General features: G+C 42.8%; 1 protein-coding gene across 1 annotated transcript in view; it reads left to right on the top strand.

The window, feature by feature from the left end:
• The window catches only part of LRP1B (LDL receptor related protein 1B), a 4,500,992-nt gene that overhangs the window by 3,998,502 nt on the left and 485,763 nt on the right, over positions 1 to 16,727 (top strand). The window contains exon 71 of the mRNA XM_069225083.1: positions 3,406 to 3,512. Coding sequence (XP_069081184.1) covers positions 3,406 to 3,512 — 107 coding nt within the window. The remainder of the gene's footprint in view (positions 1 to 3,405; positions 3,513 to 16,727) is intronic.

The raw sequence follows: 16,727 nt of genomic DNA, 5'->3' as shown, positions 1-16,727 counted from the left end.
CTAGAAGCCCGCTAGCATAGCAGCCCTTGCTTGTAAATCGTCTGCCAACCTTGTAACCCTCTTACATTTATGCATATGGCTCTCCTCAGCCACTGCCCTTTCTGCCACATCTTTCACCCACGCTCATACCTCAGGAGGGGTTGGGAAAGCCAGTAAATAGCGACCCGTCTTTTGACAAGGACTAACCCCAGGACAAGGAATTTCCTCCTAAGGACTTTTTTCGTGTGGACGGGAAGTAAGTTCAAAAGGAATTACTTAGGATTCCTAGGGACCACACAACCCGTTGCTTAGTTTAACCATTCTCTCATCATCTGCCAATGAGTATTTAAAGCCCGGCTTCCCCAAAACATATGCAGAAAGTCCACTTTTTCAACTAGACAATGGGTACAAATATACTTGATGAATGACATTATACTGAATCAACTTAAACTTCACATAGCCTTTTTTTTTGTACCTCTGCATGTACTGAGTGCCACTCTTTATCTGTGATTTGTTCTCACAGCACCTTTTGCTGCTTAACCTGTATGGGTAATATACAATTAGGAACACTTTTTTCGAGCACCCTGTATAGAAAGGAGATTAGTTGTTTTCCCCATTCCATACACAACAATATAACTAACTAGTCTTCTATATTCCTGCAAGAACTGCCCTTAGCCTAGTTGAAATGTCTCCGCTGCATCCTGGAGCTTGATAAATCTAATATTTGGGTGCATGTCACAGAGTGGATTGCAGCCTTCCACATGCCACTGATCCATCACCATTGTTTGCATTATTTGGAGGAATGGTTGCAGGGACTAAATAAGCGTATGTGGTACATAAAGGGTGCGCCTCAGCACTCATTGAACCATCCATTCCCAGCCCTAGAAACCTGGCAGTTCACATAAGGAGCAACTTTAAGGACTTTCACCCACAGCATCAGGAGATCTGGAAGGGGTGTGTTGCCATGGGTACTGTAAAGTAAATGTTTTTCCCAATTGCCCCCCTCGTCTAACCAATGCACTGCATGTTGCAACTGGACCACAAGACAATAGAGTTCCACATCAGGCAGCTCTAGCCCCCCTGGTTCCAAGGTCATTTTAGCATTGACAAACTCACTCTTTTCCTCCAAGATGCCCAAAGTAATTTGACAAAAGGTCTGTCGAGGTCCAGAATATACTTCCTGGAGATGTCAAATAGCGCACCCTGAAATACATACAGACATTAGGGCAAGATCACCATTTTGACTAGCGCCATCTTGCCCAAGAATGGTAAGTGTAGTGTATTCCAAAGTATAACTGAGGGCCAAAGGTCATCTAAGACACTGCCTATTTTCAGGGATTCAAATGCCCCTGCTTGCTGCGCAAGCCTTATGCCAAGATATCATGTGCCACTAGTCTCACATGAAAGGGATAGTTGTGGGAGCTGATTTAGTTTGGCCTCACCCAGAAGACACACTTAAAACAATTTCAGTTTGGCATGTTTAACATGTAGCCCCCAAACCTCCCCAGACTCCTCAAATGTTGCAAGTAATATAGGGACAGGAAACTCTGGTTGATGCAAACATGCTAATGCATCATCAGCATATAGAGAGACCACCAATTGTCACTCCCCAGCCCACATCATAGAGTACAGCCAACTTGTCAGCATCTCAACCGCCAATGCAACCAATAATGGAGACAATGGACACTCCTGTCTGGTCCCTCGTTGAATGTAAAATTGTGGTGACACTTTTTTTGCCAACTTTGACCCTTGCCACCAGCTCTCTATAAAGCAGCTGCACCCATTTAATGAATACCTCTCCACTCCAAATTTACATAAGACCAGCCATAAATATTCTCACAACAGGGAGTCAAAGGCTTGCTCTATATCAAGTAGCACTTTAGCACATGGTTCCTTCCATAATTTTCAGTGCAAGGACAGTCGTCGATTGCACAGGGTGTTCCTGTGAGGAATAAAACTGCACTGGTCCTCATGATTCAATGCACGCATGTGGTCAAGTACCCAGTTGCCAGGAGGCTGCTGAGTGTCTTAGCATCCATGTTAAGCATGGATAGTGGGTGATAAGAGGAGACCTCTTTAGCATTCTTATCAGGCTTAGGTATCATACCTATGAGTGCCTATCTCATCAAATCAGGCAGTCTTCCGCCTGCAGTGCTTCTGATACCCCATCAGCAAGTGCTCTGTCAGGAGGTTAGATTATTTTTGATAGAACTCAGCCAAAAGGCCATGTCCCAGAGAGGCTTTAGAGGTTTAAAATGCATAGATTGCTGACACAATTTCCTCCTTAGAAAGAGGTATACCTAAATACGGCCACCTGGAAACCTGCTAATTTCCATTATGCCTTAGTGGGGTTTCACCTCCCAACCCAGTGAGTCCCTCACCACCACCACCGGGGACCTCTGAGTTTCTTCACGGAGAAACAAAGCCAACATCCAACTGGCCCTATCACCTTTTGCATATAGACACTGCATATACATGGAATGCACAAAATTATCATGTCTGCCCCATGTTTCCAAGAGTTCCTTCTTAGTATTCTTCCATTCTCCCAACTTTTGAGGAGACACCTCCAACTCTTCCTCCAGCACTCTCAGTATTTTCTCATACACACCCAACATGCATGTAGGCAGCATCTTCACAGACTATGACACCTTCATGCATTCCCCCATCAGATCCACCTTCATGGCATCCCACTCTATGGCCCGAATACCAGTAGTCTCCCAATTTTCTTCAAAGTATTGATCTAATATCTCAGAGAGAGTTTGGGCAAATATGGCAGTTAGGACCGCAGCCTTCATCCTCCAAAATGGGACCATTGGAACCCTCCTAATAGTACTATAACAGAACAACAGTGGGGAGTGGTGTGGTATATATGGTGCTTGAGATAAAATATTAACAATATTAACAGTTACAAAATTCTAGCCAGCAATATGTTCTAGATGCCGGGGTGTAACAGGGGTAATAATGTTGCAGTGGATTGTGTGTCCCCGCATTACCTCACATACAGCCCCAATCATTCAATGTCAGCTCATGGGGGATCATGGTCAAGCTCACCATCAAGCAATCAATTAAGGTTCCTAGCCACAATCACTTAAGGGCTCATTTGTTCAGCAACTGCCCTCATTACTGCTCCATGGAAATCTGAATTATCAATGTTAGGGACATGAATGTTTATAAGGCACATTGCCGTACAATCCAATGTACCAGACACTAGAACATGGCGACCTTCTGGGTCTAATACCACCCCTGAGACCATAAATGGAATGCCTGGAGGCACACATATTACAGATTGCAGACTTTTTTCTGACCAATTATTTATGCTGTGCAGGGAAAGCAGTGGATAAATGTATGATATTCACTCCCTGTGTTGTTGTGTTGTTAAAACAATGTTCTTTTGTAACCAAAATACTTGTCTTGATATATTTTCAGCATCTCCAACTTGTTCTTCGAGTGAATATGTGTGTTCAGGTGGAGGATGTATATCAGCATCTTTAAGGTGCAATGGAGAATTTGACTGCAGTGATGGCTCAGATGAGGTAATTTGATAGCTCTTTTTTGTACTATATATAATTTGATCAGAACTTCCTAGTTTATAATCATACAAATACAAATACTAAGTTTGTTATTCTTTGATTTAATATGGTTATTTTTCAATTGTTAGTTGACTCTTAAAATTGTACCAATTTTAGGTATATAAGAAATATCAACATATTGAAATTAAACTAGAAAATGAGATTTAAAAAACAACGCAGCAAAAAGACAACATACTGAATTATAACCCAAATAATGCAAAGCAAATAATGATTATAAAAACAGATGCAACATTCCTGGTAACATTCCAAAGCACACTTGCATCAAGAAGCCAGTGGAATATCAAACATGTATTTGTTTTGCAAATCTTTACAGTATTTATCAGGGAATTTACATAGTGAACAATAGTCCCTTAAAATGTCAGGGTTCCATGTTTCAAATTGGTAAAGTTTAAAGAGGAAATTAAAACATGTAACAAAACCTTTAAAAATGGTCAAGCTCTACCAAAGAATGAACAGGCGAATCCTTTAGGTGACTAATGTACTCCCTACTCAGGAACTAACTTAGAGATACACATGCTCATAGTCAAAGTGGACTTAGACAAGAATTTTTTCAATCTATAAAACAGGCTCATCAAAGATTATCAAAACAATATTGTAGCAAAGATTGCTTAATATGGTTATTTAAACAATTCAGTGATTTTTTTGATATACCACACTACAAGCATTTCTTAACCTAGGTATTCAGATTCAAATTATCTGCAGAATAAAGTCTGTTTCAGGTTCTAAAGATATTGCTTATTTAACCTACGGGACAAATCCACCCTTAACTAATTGTTCACATTTTGTCACCAAAGCATTCATACCATTTCAAAGAAATGACACAAGTGAGCATATTAATTTTTTTATCATTTGCGCAAGTTTTGATTTCTATTCCCTAAGAAAATGCTGTTTTTTCCTTGAATACATGTACATCTTAACAGGAAGATCTAAGATAATATATTTTTTCCATACTTTATACCAAAATGTTTTAATATTTTGCTAATGGCACTCAATTTATCTTGCATATAGAGAGCTCTATGAAGCTTTTGAGACTATAACATGTGACCGGAACAGTACAACAGATGTACATGATCAGTAATGCAGTCTCTAATCTAAGAATGCAGCATCAAGTGAATAAAATACGAGTACCTAATACATTATTAGTGAAAAACTTAAACACATGTTATCTTATGAGCTATAACAATAAATGTAGACTTCTATATTTAGAGTCTTTTGAACACCATCATGCAAATTCATTCAACCTAACCCATACTCCGCATATGCAAATCCTCTCTAGGTTAGTTGTAATTAGGTTTTCATGAAGGGAGGCACTTACCTTATTCATTTTGATCTCTCAATTGCCCATTATAATTACTTCTGTATCTGTATTTTGTTCAACCAAAAGGATGATAACCCTCCTCATACAACCCAAACATTGGTGGTGTGGGCTACAAAATCTTCACAAATGGGAACTCTCTGTAGTGATAGATGTGTGAGGAAAAAATATAGAGGGAAAAAATAACTGTTAAAATCTACATCCTAGTTGACTTATGCTGTTTTGTTCTTGTCCCCAATGGGTAGGAGTTAAAGAATGGGGTGTAGTTCGGCTCCATTTAGAAACTGCAAGACATAATCTGTGTGGATGGTTGTACCCCACAACACTTCCTATTTTGATTGTGCTGTGAGAAGGGGCCCTAAAAACAAGTATACCACCTGAGGGCTGATGATGGCTAATATTCTCTGTGATGAACAGTCTTATATCCTTACAAACCTACCTACTCTGTTTTTCTCAGATAGATTGACCATGAGCACTTAATGTGTTTACTACATTTATGAACCACAACATATTTTTTGTAAGAATTGAAATGTTTTTCCCTTTCTTAATATCTATGTGGTATCATTGTTTCCTTTAGGTAGGCAACAAACAGCTCAGTTAGAGAGTACACAAACTGAATATTGTCAAGTGCTTCTCTTCTTTCCAGAAAATATTCTTCTTATTTCTAAAAAAATAAGAAGCCACTAGTCATTAAGGGCCTGCTTAGGGCCTTTTTTATCCTAAGGCAGCACCAAAGTGCCTTTTTTACATGTGCCATATTTACAAAGTAGCTCAAGTAATGCATTGCACCACTTTATAAACTATTGCGCAACATTATGCCTGGTGCAGGGGGGTGTTCTCTTTTTATGGGGCTGAAAAAAAGCGCAAGGAAATCTAAGTGATTGGGGTTGGTTGGGGGTTCTAAGAGGTGCAAGAAAGTGGCGATGCACTGGGTGCAGTGCCACTTGTCTTAAATATGCCCCTAAAGTTACTGAACATAGGAGTTTCCCTATGGCTAGCATCTGAGTCAGACTCAGAATCTAAAGGGATAGGCATTCACAGAATGAAAAGGCCAGGAAGGACAAAGAATCATCCAAACTTAACAAACAGAAATTACTAAAAGAGACTAAAAGCTGTGTCAGGCACTGGATATTTTGTCCTCTGGGACAGCCACACACATCTTGTGCCAATAAAGGATAAATGTGCTTTGTGCCCATGGATGTTGATTCACCAAAATACCATGGGTAGTGGGACTGACATTGCAAATCCCTTTAAGCTTAATGCCATCACAAGAAGTTACATCACATGAACTTTGACCGTGAATCTTCCCATGAAGTGATGTCACTTGACCTAAACTCCAATGACATCACAATAGTAAACGTTTCTGAAGTTCCATTATAACTTTATAATTAACCTCTGACCTGTTGAGCCCTTTTTTGATGTTTGCGGATACTTTGTGTTTATACTCGTATGCTTTTTTTCCCAGAAAAGGTATCTATGCCAAATGTGAGTCTTCTTTTTCAATCATCGTGGAATAGTAAGGTTACCTTGGGTTTGTTGGTTTCTCTGGAGGCAATCAAGGAAATAAACAAAATATTATAATTTTTGTGTTTTTGAAAGAGGTGTGCTGTGCAAGAAAGTGCAAACGTTTTTCTAAAATGACACCAATTAAAGGTATGCTGTGTGTGAATCACCAGCTTCCCAGCATTCAGGAACAAGCAGAGTTGTTTGAAAAAAATATGTATCCTTGTTTTTGTATTTGGACTCCCCTGTGTGTCTATTTAGTAAAACTGTCTGTGTTTTGTGGGTTTCCTTGGGTGGCAGCTGCGCCAAGGTCCAAATATTACAGCCATGCATATTACTGATTTCTCCATGTTCTGTTTTTGGGGACTTCTGTTTTTTTTTTTTTTTGTTTTTATTGTCCTCATCTCGCTACTCCACTCCAGCAGGAGAGACCCTTGGTTAGTATCTTCCAGGCGCAAATCCCTCAATATCAATGGGCCACATCACCTGTTTGACACGCTCCAGTTCTTCCCACATAAACCATTGACCACTCACTGCGCGGCCCACCATCCTTATTTGCCCGTATAATGGTCATACCAGAGTACCACCTAAGGGGAGTTTTAATCATCGGACTTGGTTAATCAAGGAGAAAAAAACACTTGACCGATTCGGGTTCAATGCTTGATAGGCATTTTCCCAAATCCACAAAACCGCATCTCTCTTACTGACGGGAGCGGCCCATTCCAGTTACATAGCCAATTTACCGACATTTCCCACTCCTTAACTGTGGGGGGTAATGTCCAGACCCATTTACAACAGATTTCGTGGCGGGCCAAGAGCATCAATACAAACAACAAATATTCTTTCTGCACGGTGACTACTTTCTTGCCTTGAAGCTCTTGATTACATAACCCAAAAACAATCATCGAAGAACTTATCTGCAGATCACAACTAAATATTTCCTTAATAGTTTTTTCAATATCTTCCCAAAACTTTGCCAACTTCGAGCATTGCCAGAACATATGGAGGTCATCTGCACTGGCATCGCCACAACGAGGGCAGCTTTTTTTAGTCTTTCCTATGGCCGTCAACTTTGCCGGTGACCAGTATACCCTGTGCAAAGTGAACAGATGATTTTTCTTCATAGCTGCAGATTTGATGGTAAACCATAGTCTAGAACATGATGTTTCCCATAGATTAACAACGTCTAAGGTTGGAAAGACCTTCCCCCACTTCGACACTGGAAGAGGCGGATCCTCTTCCACCGCATCCAACAGTGCATAGTACCATAAAGCAAATTCTTTGCTGATGGATTCACACCTTAGTTTCTCCTCCCAGGGACTCTTCCCAATTTCTCCTTTCTGAAGAGACTTGACCCAGCTAGATAATTGATAATACTTAAACTTTGAAATTGTCTCGCTTGCTCATTCCAAAAATGTAGGCCAAAAATATCAATTCAGAGTCCTCTATAATTTGCCCCATTTAATCACCCCATTAACTTTCAACGGAACTGATAGCTTATCCAAAAGACAAAGCGGAGTACCTGGTGAATCCCAGATGGGTGGCGAAATGCAGTAGTAGGCTATCTCGAAATACCCCGAATCTATGATCAAATTTTACATGCCTGTTTAGGGATCTTGAGTCGGACCTTCTTGAAAAACTTCGGGTGGCCAAATTTATATAGGAAATCGTCACCCTCGTCTGCGAGATGTGCAGTCAATGCTTTCCAAAGAAAAGTATAAGCTGACCTTTTTTTCAGATGCATTCTTATGTTTTTCAATTGAAAACCGAGATAGAATTTGTAAAAATATAGTGATGCAATCCCCCCCAGTCCTTCTTCTTACATAACTTTTTCCATGCTATCCTTATTCCCTTAGATGCCCAAATAAATGCAGATAGGTCCCCCCCTAATTTTAGAAACCAACATGCTTTAAATTCAAATGGAATGGAATTAAATAAGAATGTGAATTTTGGGAGAATAATCATCTCTAAAATGTGAGACCTACCAATCAAAGAGAGGGGAAGAGTGGCCCATGTCTTAAGGAGTTTTTTAGTTTCAAAATAGGCTCTGTCGAAATTAACCCTTGCCACTTCGCTAAAGTTAACCGTAAGCTGGACTCCCAGACATCTTATCTCTTGCTTAACCAGAGGGGAATCATACACCATATTCCAACACATAGGGCCTGATTCTGACCCCCCAGGGTCGGCGGGAGCACCGCCAACAGGCTGGCGTGCTCCTCAGGACATTCTGACCGCGGAGGTTCAGCCGCGGTCAGAACAGGAAAACCGGCGGTCTCCCGCCGGTTTTCCGCTGTCCTGCAGAATCCTCCATGGCGGCGCAGCTTGCTGCGCCGCCATGGGGATTCTGACACCCCATACCGCCATCCTGTTCCTGGCGGGTCGCCCGCCAGGAACAGGATGGCGGTATGGGGTGTCGTAGGGCCCCTGGGGGCCCCTGCAGTGCCCATGCCAATGCACTGCAGGGGCCCCCGTAAGAGGGCCCCACAAAGAATTTCAGTGTCTGCTGAGCAGACACTGAAATTCGCGACGGGTGCAACTGCACCCGTCGCACATCCTCCACTCCGCCGGCTCCATTCGGAGCCGGCATCCTCATGGAGGGGTGTTTCCCACTGGGCTGGCGGGCGGCCTTTTGGCGGTCGCCCGCCAGCCCAGTGGGAAACCCAGAATCACCGCAGCGGTCTTATGACCGAGGAGCGGTGTTCTGGAGGGGGGAACTCTGGCGGGCGGCCTCCGCCGCCCGTCAGAGTTAGAATGACCCCCATAGTCTCCGTCTTCTCGGCATATGCACAGTAATCCGACATCCTACTGAAGTCTTCCATCAGCATGTTAATGGTAGGAAGGGAAGCAGTCACTTCTGTAGTGTAGATCATCAGATCATCTGCATACAACGCAATATTCTTTTCCCACCCACTACTTTGGAAGGGAAGGATATTAATATTGGCCCTAAGCAATATACAAATCGAGAAGAAGAGAGGATAATGGACACCCCTGACAAGTCCCTCGCCCGATCCTAAACTCTTGTGACAGCTATCATTAGTCAATATTTTGGCTGTCAGGCGTCTATACAATGCCTTAATTGCTCTGATAAAAACTTTCCCCAATCCAAAAAATTCCAGCGCAATCTGCAAAAAAGACCAATTAACCTGGTCAAATGCTTTAGCTGCATCAAAAGTCAGAACCGCTAAAGGGGCCCCCTCCTGCAATGCCAGATCTACTGCTCTCAGCAAGTCATAAGTTAGTTCCGGGAGTTGTCTACACTTAATGAATCCCTTCTGGTCTGTATGTACCAAGCTATCCACCACTCTCCCAAGTCTTCTAGATAGAATCCCGGTGTAAAGCTTATGGTCAGAATTAAGTAGCGAAATGGGTTGTAGGATATGCACTGAGTTTGGTTCTTACGAGGTTTCAACAGTAGGCAGATTATAGCTTCATCCCATGATTTTGACACCTGCACGCCTTCGAGGAGCACATAATTAAACAATTCCAATGGAACTGGGGCTAACTCTTACCTGAGTATCTTATATAACTCATTTGGAAGATTATCAGGCCTTTTGTCTTTCCTTTCTTCAAACCCTTTACTACTTCAAGCAATTATCCCTCATCTATCTGACCACCTAACTGCCACTGTGCCAAATCAAGCAAAGCAGGAAGGTGAATTCCCTTCGAAAACTTTCTAACCTGCTCTACCGACAGACCCCGAACATCCGTATAGAGTGCTTGAAAAAATTAAACAAAGGATGCTTCTATCTCTATTGCCTCTGTGCAAAGATGACCTGTCACTCCTGACCTAATCGATGAAATGTAGTTATTTGATTGGTCTGACTTGGTTTTCCGGGCTAAGGGCTTACTACACCCTTCCCCGTACTCATAATGCACATACAGACCACTATCCCATTTTTTCCTATTTTGTTTCTCTAGAAGTAAATCCAAATCTAAATACGCTTTTTCATATTGGAGCTCCAAACACCCCAACTGACACTTATTCGCATCCCGATAGGCTTTATGTATACTTTTTAGTTTTGCCTTTTCCTCTTGATGCCTATAAGCCACAAAACTAACAAGTCTGCCTCTAATATATGCTTTGTACACATCCCAGACATTATGTAGGGTGGCTAACCCATAGTTTAAGGCAAAATACTCTCTTGTATCCTTCTTTAATTCCTCGATTATCAGATCGTCTAACAATAGCGCCCAATTTACCATCCACCTAAAATTAGAGAGCTGTGCCGTAAAGCCAAGATGTAGTTTTACCACTGAATGATCTGAAAGATGCGCGGGGCATGCCCCACATAATTGACACTTCCATACAAACTTCTATGTACTAAAAAAAAAAAAAATATATTCTGGATCTATGGCCATATTATTTGTTATTAGATGTAAATCTAGAACCTTCACCCCCTTCCAATGCCAAATATCCACAAGATCAATATCTATCATTACCTACCTCACCCATGACCATGTTCTAGGAGAGTTAACTGATCCTCGAGGGGGTAGACTTTTCCAAGATAGGATCCAACAATACATTAAAATCACCTCCCAACTCTACTGGATACTTAGCTAAAAAGTAGGTGGTTATACAACTCTTGAAATGGTACTGGATCGTCTGTGTTAGGGCCATAATATCCTGCCATCGTAAACCAACGTCCAAGCAGGCCCACTTCCACAACCAACCATCTACCCTTTGAATCTACTCATGCATCACCCACCTTTACCTTTATAGATTTTTAAAAAAGAATTGCCATCCCTTTAACTGCACAGGATTGGTTAGTGCTTATACTGTAACCCGCCCATTTCACTTGCTTAATAAAAGTATCCCACTTCTCTCACAACAGATGGGTCTCCTGAAGAATAACTACCGCTTCGTCAACCATTCTCAAAAACTCAAAAATCTTCCTCCTCCTCCCCTTAACCCTCAAACCATTAACATTACATGAAAGAATCTTCAGCTGAGAGACCTTGTAGTTAACCATTATCAAGAAAAAAATCCAACCCCCCCAATACCCCTACCAAGCCTGGATACACAAATTCTGAGTACAGCCATATTTGGTTTCTCTTTTACCCCCCCTTGCTCCCACACAGTGGAGAAGTGTGGCTCAATGGTTAGAGCAGCAAACCCTGATGCAGAAATCTGGCCCGGGACCAGGGTTCAATTCCCGCCTCGGTGGGTCTTGGGCTCAATTTCCTTGGACCTGATCATTCTCGCATCAGTGCCTAATCTAATTCATTGGTCACACCCTGTAACTCTGGGCAATAGCGTGCTTAATTGCCCCAACAGCGCTGGGATGCCTGGTTTCACCTTGGAGGTTGCCCAGGAGTGGGCACCTCACAGGGAAAAGCCAGGAAGGGTTCCACAGTGGTATGCGTACAGCGCCCTGAGACCCTAACGGGTGAGTAGTGTGCTAAACAAGTATGAAGTTTACAGTTTACCTAGTACCAAACCCCAATCACCTCTGAAAGAACCCCCCCCCCCCCCACAGAGGAGACCTCCAGTCTTTCTCTGGGATAACCAAGCAGTTATCCCCATTGAGCACTCCACTGGGCAGAATGTTACATATACTATTGTGACACCTTAATCTGCTCTATAAAAGCCCGCACCTCCAGGGGGTCTCTGATGTTATGCATTTTATTTCTCCACATGATCTGTAGGGCAGCTGGGAACCTCAGCTGGACTGTGGCACTGTGGTATTGTATGTGGCTACTTCTTCTAATGTTCCTTATCCTGTATTTATTAATATTTCACCCTGTTTTGTCATGTATATATTTTGTAGTTGGTATGTTCCAGCCTCCCCTGCTCCAGCTCTTGCTCTGTCTGGAATTCTCTTGGGAATTCCATTCTGTTGGAGCTGGAAGCTGTGTATAGACCTGGCTGGAATTATTCTGAATCTCTTGGATCATCGTGATTTCTTCATAAAGCCAGATACCACAGGCACCTAGGGACCTGAGTTCTTGCATATAGTTCCCCAGTTCCCACTGCCTGTCCAAAGTCACTTTAGACACATCTGATCGTATACTGAAGGACCAGTCCCCCTTAGCGAAGCTCCCTCCTTTGAGAGCTTCAGTATAATTATTTTCCTTAGTCGAGTACGTGGCAAAATGTATTAATATCTTCCGGGGGCCTTTCATCCGGGGTTCCTCTTGAGGGGGTCTCAATGGATTCTTTGAATGTCTGATTCCAAATTTAAATGGGCTAAATTTGGAATAGCATCCCTAATCAGCGATATGAAATACCCCTTAATATCTTCTCCTTCCATGCCCCGGGGAGACTCAGCAGCCTAATGTTGTTCCTCCTCATGTTATTTTACAAAATGTCCAACATTTTCAGCTGTGAGATATCCTGAATGTTTGCAAGCACCCGTTTGTCCTGTTCTTCCACCGCTACTTGCAATCTACCCAACGTTTCCGCTAACAAATTAATCTTGCTTTCCAAGGCCTCACAAACTTCTCTGATTTTAGTTTGATTATGTTCCGAGATCTCGATCTTCTCTCTGATCTCCTATATTAGGGAGACTAGAAGTTCCTGTACTGCCTGGCCATGAGGCATGGGGGAAACTGAAGGGCTAAGTTCAGGGGAGACAGAGATTGATAAGGGGGGTGAAGCCTCCATTAGCCCTGAAGGCAAGTTATTGTCACCCTTCTTCAATCCGAGACCCCCTAAAGCCAAGGAGGTATCAACTACGTCCTGCGCGGGCAATACCACACTCACCCCCTCCCAAGATATTTTACGATAGAAGCACTCTTTGGCGGAGCGTATAAAGATCCTCCTTTACAGGGCAATTCTTTTTTTAACTTTATGCTGGGCTGGTGTTCCTCCATGGAATCATCTGTCTCCAAAAGAGTGCTTTTTATCCCAGACCTCAACCTCTCTGTCCCCTTACTACGACTCTTCACACTGTTTTCTCCCCCTTTTCTTTTGTTAGCAGTTAGTAAAGGGGAAGTAGCGAGATCAGACCCCAAAGAGCCGGGCTTACCTTTTGATATATCCCCCGGTATATTAACGGCAGCCTGGAGTCCTCTAGGGCAGCGTCTGACCGGCAACATGCATGATGTATTTTCTGTGCTTTCACAAAACCCCTCGACCAGGCTCCAAAGGAGTTTCCCCTCCGGGAGAAGCCCAGGTCCAGTACCAGCCGCCCCGCAGAGGCTGCAGCGGAATGAGCAGCGTCTCCTGTGACGCACGCTCCTAGCAGCCTCTGCGCACACATCGGACCCGATGCGCGTCTCCGTCGCCGAACCTCCTCCATCTCGGCTGCTGAGGCCCTTGCCGGTTTCGCCGCAGGAAAGCCCAACCGCAGTACCACAACGCTTCGGCACCTCAATTGCCCGAAGCTACTATCCTCGAAACATAACTGGCATCACCCAACACAATCCTTCACGCACCTCTGTCCGGAGAGCTCGCGGCCACAACCCTCAGCTGGCCGCCATGTTCCCCCTGAAACTGCCAGGTGTCAGGGGGACTCCCGTTTTGTGTGTGATAGACCAAGCCCAACATGTGAGATAGCATGTATATCGGGAGAAGTGTGAGGATATATAACAGTACGTGTTTTATGAATCCCTGCATACTCCAAAAGTGTCAGTCACTAAAATGTGAGGGAATTGCAGGACTTAAGTCAAAATTGGGGTTCGGAGGGCATTGTAGATAACAATATTTTGGGGGGATCTACATAACATACACCACTCTGGATTCCTGAGGTGGCTAGTTATCAAAAATATCTGGGTTTAAGAGGTTTCCTGGGGCAGCGGCCAAGCCAGGCAAGAATTATGCAGAGTTTCAGCATGGCAAATGAGAAAATATTTGGATTTATCCCACCCTGCCAGCTTAAACCACACCCAAAACAATCCAGTTTTCAATTGCTTGTCATGGGGATGCTATGTTTCCCAGGCAGGCAGAAGAACTGTTGGAACTTTAGTGGTGGGGGATGGGATGAACAACTGGGTAGCCTGCACATCCACATATTTTTTTTCCAAAAACAAAAACTTCCTTTGTTGGTCATGGTATTTTTATTTGATATTGCTTGCCCAATAAACACCCAGGAAGCAGAAACACTGTTGGGCTTGGTATTGGGTAGGGCCACACCCTGATGCCTGGCCAGATAGAGCCTCACCTCTTCTTTTGTTATTGGATCAGTTTTTTTCTTGGTGGTCCAATGACCTTTCTCATCCCCTAGATCCAGATTGTGGTAAACTCCCTCTATGTACCATTGCGGGGCATTAAGACTGTTAGGCCCTTTCTGAGGTGAGGGCACAGCCCAATGATTTAGCGGGCAGGGTCCCCTCACTCCTTTTTTTGGACTATTTTTATCCTAGTGGTTTAGCATCATTTAAGCATTCTGGGAGGGCAATTGGGGTAAAATCCACAAATCTGCACCTTGGTCAGAAAAAACTGTTCTGGGGTTTAAATTCAAAACAGGCCCAAGCCCATGGGACCAACCACCCTTTACGAAAACAGTACTTCAACATCATCTGGTGATCATTGGTTTTTTTAAACCCCACCCCACCCTACCAGAGGGAAAGAGTGGGATAAACCTTCCTTATCCACCACCCAGGGGAGAAGAAAGACTCTTAGGTCCTGGGAAGGTAGGTCCAGATTAATGGAGGATTGCTCCACCCCTAAAACGACAGCACTTTGCACACTCTCTGCTCCCCCCCAGGATAAACCACCACTATCCACCCCCTGGGGATAGGAAGACTATTTTGTGCAGGATGAGAGAGCATAGCCCCTTGCCCATGCGGGACACAGAGTGTATCACCCACTATTGTGGGCCTGCTACTGATGCGTTCACGGTAACAAGCTGGCATGGACATCTATAACATTATGAGAAACTCAGTCCATAAACATTAACAGTTTTTGGCTAAGACATTGTGGTAATGCACCACTAATTGAAAACAAAAGTATGGTAAATGCTGTCATCACCAAAATCTCAACATCATTTGCCCTCCCTCACTGATACCTATGTTCCAAATTGACCTAAAGGCATGCAATTTTGTATGTTCAATCACTCTATAGTCCCCAATAAGACAACAATCAAAGTTAAGGCTAATTTAAATCTATATTCTATCTTTTCCCAAAGTCTTAACTTCAACATATACTTCTTCCCTGCTACTTTTGAAGGATTCTGAGCTTCAAGTTTCAAAGGTTACAAAAGATAATGAGGAAAAGGCGACAAGGTTGCTCTGTGAGTATTTCTCCCCATTTATAGTGAAATAGGGCAAGATTAAATTACATTATTTTTTGTTTGGAACTATGATTAAAATGGTGTCTTCCTCCCTCCTTACCTGTATGGATTATACTGCTTGATGAATATTTAGCTAACAAGGAACTATAGTCAACCAGTTTACATCTTTGGCCTGGACTACGAGGCACAGCACAAGTCATTCTATTAAAAGCCTCTAACTGAGGTCTGCAAATCATCTTACAATCATTCTTGATGTAGCAGTACCCACTGCTATGACATGCCTTAGATGTTGCCTAAAGCATACTTCTGATCTACAGCTCTACATTGCTCCAGAGTAATTTAATGATTAGACTAATGGTGCACAATATTTTAAGAATTTGTATTTCTTCGTTCAAAATTAACAAATTCTGAAAATTAGAAAAACATGTGCTTATCTGATTTCTGCTAAAGTGTTACAGAAATAGCTTTGCTCAGTAATATTTATAAAAAAATCAATATAAGATGTGTTTGTTGTTCTGTGAATGGTTTTTACAAGCACCTGGGGGCAGATTTAAGAGTCCCTAGCTCCTCCTTGCGCCACATTAATGTAATTTTTATTCATGCTATTGTGGCCCAACAAGGCCAAAATCGATGGGCTGAATTTACAAAGAGGCGCAGTTCATGCATTTCACAACTTTGTAACCCTTGGTGCCACATTATGCCTGCACCAGGCATAATGTAGGCAAAGGGGGCATTCCCTTGTTAGGGGAAGCAAAAACATTACGCAAAGTAATCTAATAGATTTCTTTACATAATTTTTTTAGGCACTTGTAACGCCTGCTCAGAGCAGTTGTTAAAATGAGGTTTCCATTGGTTTAAATAGGCCTCTGGGTGCTTTGCACGATTCGCGCCACAGTTTTTGGCGCTAATCCTGCAAAGCGCTGAACTAGCATCAAACATTTTGATGCTAGTTCTCTTACTAACGCCATGGTGCTCTGTATATTAAATATGGCGCACACATGGTGGCGTTGAGGGGTTCTAAGGGTCACAAGAAATGTGGTGCTGCGCTAGGTGCAGCACCACTTTTCATAAATCTGCCTCCTAATGACATAAACTGGTTTGTCTTGACAATATTTAAATTTGCTAGCGGCCGCAACATGTACACTGTTTTATGTCGTAGGTATTTAA

Source organism: Pleurodeles waltl, chromosome 3_1, assembly GCF_031143425.1.
Source record: "Pleurodeles waltl isolate 20211129_DDA chromosome 3_1, aPleWal1.hap1.20221129, whole genome shotgun sequence".
NCBI classification, from domain to species: Eukaryota; Metazoa; Chordata; class Amphibia; order Caudata; family Salamandridae; genus Pleurodeles; species Pleurodeles waltl.
The sequence above is the reverse complement of the archived record's forward strand: the minus strand, read 5'-3'. Positions and strand labels throughout refer to the sequence as shown.